General features: G+C 51.1%; 1 protein-coding gene across 1 annotated transcript in view; it reads right to left on the reverse strand.

Annotated features, from left to right (window-relative positions):
- The window catches only part of dop1a (DOP1 leucine zipper like protein A), a 33,355-nt gene that overhangs the window by 16,603 nt on the left and 10,492 nt on the right, over window positions 1-6,260 (reverse strand). The window contains exons 13-19 of the mRNA XM_080857851.1: window positions 6,107-6,136; window positions 5,037-5,294; window positions 1,878-2,442; window positions 1,045-1,319; window positions 753-905; window positions 471-571; window positions 7-284 (exon numbers count right to left, since the gene is read on the reverse strand). Of these exons, the coding sequence (XP_080713977.1) occupies window positions 7-284; window positions 471-571; window positions 753-905; window positions 1,045-1,319; window positions 1,878-2,442; window positions 5,037-5,294; window positions 6,107-6,136 (1,660 nt within the window). The remainder of the gene's footprint in view (window positions 1-6; window positions 285-470; window positions 572-752; window positions 906-1,044; window positions 1,320-1,877; window positions 2,443-5,036; window positions 5,295-6,106; window positions 6,137-6,260) is intronic.

Here is a 6,260-nt window from a genome sequence, read left to right on the forward strand (position 1 = left end):
TCTTACGGTCCGAGAAGCCGGAGTCCCTCATGAAGATGGGCTCAGATAGGTCTGGGTCGGGTTCTGACAGGCCCGGCTGGGGGAAGTTCTGGGCCCAGTGCCTCTGGGCCTGGACACGCTGGATGGAGACCCGGTGGGTTTTGGGGTGCAGGAGGAGCAGCAAGAGGGGTTCTAGTACGCGGGCGATGTCGTGGCGTTGGAGAACCTGGTCGAGCCAAGCCCGACCCACAGCACTCGCAGAACCGTCCCAGTAACTCAAACTGTCCAGCATGATATACAGAGACCTGAGGAGGGAGAGGGAGAAAGGAACTTTTGAAAACCCTTTCATACATAAAGTTAAGAAAAATCCGTATCAAAGGCTATGACCACTAAGATCTTGGGAGAGACACTCAATCAAGGAAACACTCAAACTATAACACTTGTTTTGGATCCTTGATGCAAGAGGAGGCTGGAGTGATGTGGACGCCTACCTGTCAAAAGTGCGGTTGAAGGGGGAAGACTTGGTGACGTTCAGGTCTCTGGTGAGGTGCCACAGCACAGAGAACTTCACATGGGCCTCCAGACGCACCCTCTGAGACCACAGAAAACACACTTCAGTATGGATATAACATTGAGTGTGTGTGTGAGTGGGTGTTAGGTGTGTATATGTGTGTGTTTATGTGTGTGTGTATGTGTGTGTGAGTGAATGGGTTTTAGGGATATGTGTGTGTGTCTGTGTGTGTGAGTGTGCATGTGTGTGAGTGAGTTTCCACCTTGTCTCTGTGCATGAGCTGCTGGCTGATGACGTCTTCACAGATGCTGGAAGAGGGCACATGGTTGTGCAGCTGGTAGAAGAGCTCCACACTGCGCTGGTGGTGCTGGGGAGTCCCCTCACCCAACTGCCCCCACAGGATCAGAGCTACAGCCTGGAGCAAACATTAAAGAGGGCAAAAGATTGTGTGAAAGTGACAGTGAGAGCTAAAGAAGCACATTCAGAATTGACTAAGACAGAACATTTTAGAAAAGTCAGCAGGGAACATGAAAGAAATAACACACACACGGCACCTTAAAGAAAGTGGTCTTCTCAGCAATGTACTTCAGGATGCCTTGCGTGAGGGGCGGCCTTATCACCACGGCAACGCGGCCCTGACTGGGGCTCATGGGTTGGGCCGGTTCCGTGCTGCCTATCCGCTCAGCAGTTACCATGGCAACGGACTGGGTGAGGCCCACGAGGTCCATGAGGAGGGAGATGGCCACGCCCTGAATGTTGAAGTCCACTGGAGCGCAACACGCATCCATCAGACACTGCAGCCAGCCTGCAGGGCGCTCGCCATCACCATCTGCTGGCCAACACACACATCATATCAGCGAGGCAAACTTTGGAAAGCCTCTACAACTATTTCTCTCTTATCACCTATTGTCAGCTTAATCATATTTTCTTCCAATTGTTCCCTGGATTGAAGGGCTGGGGACTTATCATTGCCCTCTGAAGATGTGCAGCTGCATTACACAGGTTAAATTCCTTAAATTCCCAAATTCCCTTACTGCCCTCCTCTGGTGGATATTTGCATGACAAACAACGACACAACTTAGGTTAATGATTTACTATAGAATTAATTCAGAGAATCCTTCCAGAATACTGAACAATTTTTTGTCCTGACAACATTCCTGATGAGATCTGAATACACTTGTATGAATGTGCCATTTAAATGTACATAGAATGATACCTTAATTTCTATGATACTTCAATCTGCAGCTTTAAAAATCTGTTTTATTTTTTTTGTATAATACCATACTGACACAACTGACTCATGGTTTGGGTCTAATCACGCTGCACTGACTTCACCTTTCACTTCACCTGACACAGGTGTGCCCCCCACACAGGTGTGTCTCCTCACCTGCCAGCTCCTCCCTGGTGGGCGAGGCCTTCAGGTTGCCCTCTGCGATATAGATGGGGAAGCTGGAGCACTCCAGGAAGATCTGGCAGGCAGCCCCAAAGGCCGCCATACACTCCCTCTGCTCCAGGTCCCACTCCTGGTCGTCCTCCTGCTTCGTTGCCATGACGGCGCCCACTCTGACCTTGAGCGTGTCCATTTTGGAGGGTCGGGGCGGCCGCTCATTCTCAGTAAGGCCCACGGTGGCGCTAATGTTGTTGTTGTTGGTGGAAGTGATGTAGAGAGTGATGAGGCGGGAGAGGAAGTGCTGGAACTGCTCCAGACAGCACTGCATGACTGGCGTGTCCTGGGGCTTACTGATGGCCGCCGTGGCCCTGGGAGGGGGCTGTAGGGTGGGGGGGACCTCGGCAGATGGGGTGGAGTCCGTGGAGGGCCGCTCGCCATCCTCCTGGTATTGGACGAAATCGGTAAAGCCGCTCTCGGAGCAGCGGCTGCTGGCACCGAGGCCGTTGCTGTCCTCAAAGACCTCGCCGGGCACACCAGGCAGCTCCAGATAGGACGGCACAGACTAGAGACAGAGAGAGAGAGAGAGAGAGAGAGAGAGAAAGAAAGAAAGAAATAGAGAGAGAGGTAGAGAGACAGACAGACATACAGAGAGAGAGAGAGAAAGAGAAAGAAAGAAAGAAGATATATGAAATATTATTGATGGATGGCTGCCTGCATAAGTGACACGGATGTAAAGCTAACACCATCGGTCACTTGCTGAGGCCCTATCTTGTCAGCAAGTGTGTTTCTGGGATGGGATGGGTGACAGCTGCTGCCTCCGTATGAAATGACACGCTTTTAATTTGACTCCAGGCAGAACTCTGGAGAACAACACCCACAGAGGATTGCATTTAAGAACCTTCTGCCACATGCTCCCTCCACGCTCGTCTCTGCTGGGCCTACTGCCCACCTCTCAGCCCCAGAAGTTGGGAGACCCAAAGGAGATCAAGGTACAGCTACCTAACCCCCCCCCCCCCCCCTCTCCGCCCGAATACCCCCTCCACCTAGAGAAGGAGGGAGCAGCACAGCTGTCAGGGGCCTGGGAGGCATGCATTGCTGCACATGAGCCCAGGCCTGTCCTTGCCCCATGACAAAACGCCCCATAGCTTTTCCAATCCATACCCACACACACACACAAACACCCACACCTCCGGGGCATCCAAGCATGCAGTGTTGCTGCGGGGGACTGGGGTTGGGGTGGGGTGGGGTGGGGGCGGGGGGTGGGGGCTCAGATGGCATGCCGACCAAGCGAAGCCCAGAGGAGGGACAGGATATGGGCCTATAGCCTGGGGTGTGGGGGCGGGAGAGTTTGTGTGCAAGAAGGAGGCGGAGATGGGGCAAATTCCGCTTGGATGAAGAGGGCAGACCCATAGGGGCCTCCAGGCTCCTCCAGAGAGAGAGGGGCGCAGCTGCGAGTGGAGCCCGCTCTTCTAGTCCCCTCGGCCTCAAGTCGGCTCGCTACCCTCCCCTACGAACCTCTGGTGCCCTGGCTCCCGCCCCGGGACACAGGCCGGGTCTCTGGCCTGTCCCTGTGCCTGTTCCCTCCCGCCGGGCCGAGGCCAGAAACACACGGAGGCGGCCAGGTAGCGCACCGGGAGATAGGGAGACACATGCAAGTATAAAACACTCCTGTGCTCGTACACAAGCATGCTCCAATATGTTCCCTCACATTAGGACTTTCACTCACTCATTCACACACTCACGCCCATGGGCATACGTGCACACAGACACAGAAACCCACAATACCTAACTCTCACACACACACACACACACACACACATATTGGCACACAAACAGCCACACACACACAGCCACACACACACACACACACACACACACACACGGTGTCTGACCCTGGACCATCCTGCCCACTCAGTCCGGAGCAGGGCTCCAGGAGGTGGGGGACTGGCGTGTGGGTGGAGGGGAACCATCAGGGAGTAGCGTGCCCATTTCTGGGCCACCGCCTGCAGGGAGAATACCTAGTCCCGGTCCCTGCAGTGCCCGGAGCAAAGCCTCTGTTACCCACCTCGCTCTCTCAAGCTCACTTATATACACACACACACACACACACACACACACACACACACACACACACACACACTGCAAGTTGGAGCAAGGGACAATAAAGAGGACACTAAGCAAAGCTTTTTTGGGGTGGGTGGTGCGGCTGGCACGACATCATGTTCACAAGAGCATGGCATTCCAGCACATAATTCCCAGCTGATTTAATGAAAAAGAACAGAAGCAGACAAACAGTGCTGACAAACAACACTTTGCCTTCGCTTAGACGGCGCTTCAGATGGGCCTTTTTTCCCCATTCCGCACAAAGACACTTTCTGCGGCTGTTTTAAGTTGAGCCATGTGATTTCATGGTGAAGTAAAGTAGAAAGTTCCTCTCCTGTGTGTGAGGGTTCAAAGACAAACTCTTCAATAGTGAGTGGTTGTGTATGTGTATGTGTGTGTGTGTGTGGGGGGGGGGGGGGGGGCTGTGGATCACTGACAGCACACAGCGTGTACACTGGTGCCAACAACATCAGAAAGCGCCCACAGCTTCAGTGAGATGAAAAGAACAGGAGACTGTGAAAATTAGCTACTGATTTAACTAAGACACGGTCCGCTCGAGTCCTTAGGGGCCTACACAGCCTGTGTTTTTTTGTAGGTGCAACAGGAAATGCATGATTCATCATCAAGGGAAAAATATATGGATGTGGCAGAACGAATTGACAGAACAATAGACCACAGAATGGACTTACATTCCTATGTATTACTCACACAAACACATCCCTCTATAAAAAATATGCCTGTAACTTTACATGTAGATTAGTATTGTGTTTTTGTCCTCCTTATCCTTCGTTATGGTTTCTTACCAATGACACTAAGAGATAAGACATAGATAACATAGATATGGTTTGAAGATTAACTAGTGAAGAATAAAGTGATCTCCCGTTGAGAGTCATAAGCTCTGTTTCTGGACTTTCACACTGTTGTGGGAAATTCCAACACACTTTTACATCTTATTAAATGATCATGCATTGAAGTTAAAAGCTCCAGTTAGTTAATCTTTAAAGTTGAACTCCCAGTGGTGTGACCCATCCCTAGGCTAGAAGGTTTCCTTACCCGCTTGTCCTCCCTGTCCTGGGGTGCCGTGATGGGCGTGGGGGTTGAGGTTGGGGTGGGGGTGGAGGCGGCAGACCCATGGGGGAGGGCCAGGGGGGAGACGAGCGGCGGCTGCACCTTGCTGAGGATCTTGGAGCAGAGGCGCAGGCAGTGGGTGAGCTCCCCCAGGCCTAGGGCCTGCAAGTGGGCCGTCAGCGCTGACACCATCCGCAACAGCAGCTGGGGCAGGTGCTCCGTCTGGATCTCAATGTATGTCTCCTGCACGAGGAGGTTCAGAGGGAAAAGGTCAGAGGGCGTAGTGCACAGTCACACAACCAGGACTCTCAGCCTCCTGTTTTTAATGACTTTAATGTGGTGTGTTTCTGATGAGAAGTAAATTTGCCTCTGTACATTAAATATGCAAAAACAGCAATAATGAAATGAAAATAAATGAAATTGAAGAATAAATAAAAGTTGTCTATACATTTGATAGGTGCCTTTTCCCTTCTTTCAAATTCGAAACTTTGAAAATGAACACCAATGTACTGTATGTTCCTAAATAAAAACTGAGTACATACCTACCAACCAATCAACAACAGGACGAACATGAGTCAATAGATAAAATGCAAATACAACGGAAGGGGTTTTCAGTCACATACATTCCCTTTTTTTGGAGTCTGAGAAAAGTTTGAAGAAGCACATGCAAGACAGACAGACAGACAGACACAAAGACCTTTAATCGTCTCTCGGCCCCATCCAAACAGAACACACACGCGTCACCTCCATGACATCTGCACACCTTACTTTCCTATTTAAAGGAAATCTCTTCTATGACCCTAAGGCAGCGCTCACTTATTCATTTAGTCCAGAAGCAACACCCATTGCCAATTCAAGCCTCCGGGCACGCTAGCTATTCCTGCTGTCTGGGGTGTGCACGGTTGCCTAGTGACTGACTGATTGACTGGCTTTTTAATTAATTGATGCGGTTCATTAACAGCGGTGTTTGTTTGGAGGTTGCTGGAGGGGAATCTGTGACTCAGGGGGAAGCAGGAGGTGGGTGGAGGAGAGAGAGAGAGCAGAGAGTACTGTACCTGGCAGATAACCCGCATGCTTCTAGTAGGCTTCAAGGAGGAGAGAGAGCACAGACTTAGCACAGAGTAGAGACAGGCAAAGCAAAGCAGAGGACAGATAACTCACTTCAAGGCGGATTGAGTGAGTTAAACACACACACACACACACACACAC

This window comes from Sprattus sprattus (genome assembly GCF_963457725.1).
Source record: "Sprattus sprattus genome assembly, chromosome: 19".
Taxonomy (NCBI): domain Eukaryota; kingdom Metazoa; phylum Chordata; class Actinopteri; order Clupeiformes; family Clupeidae; genus Sprattus; species Sprattus sprattus.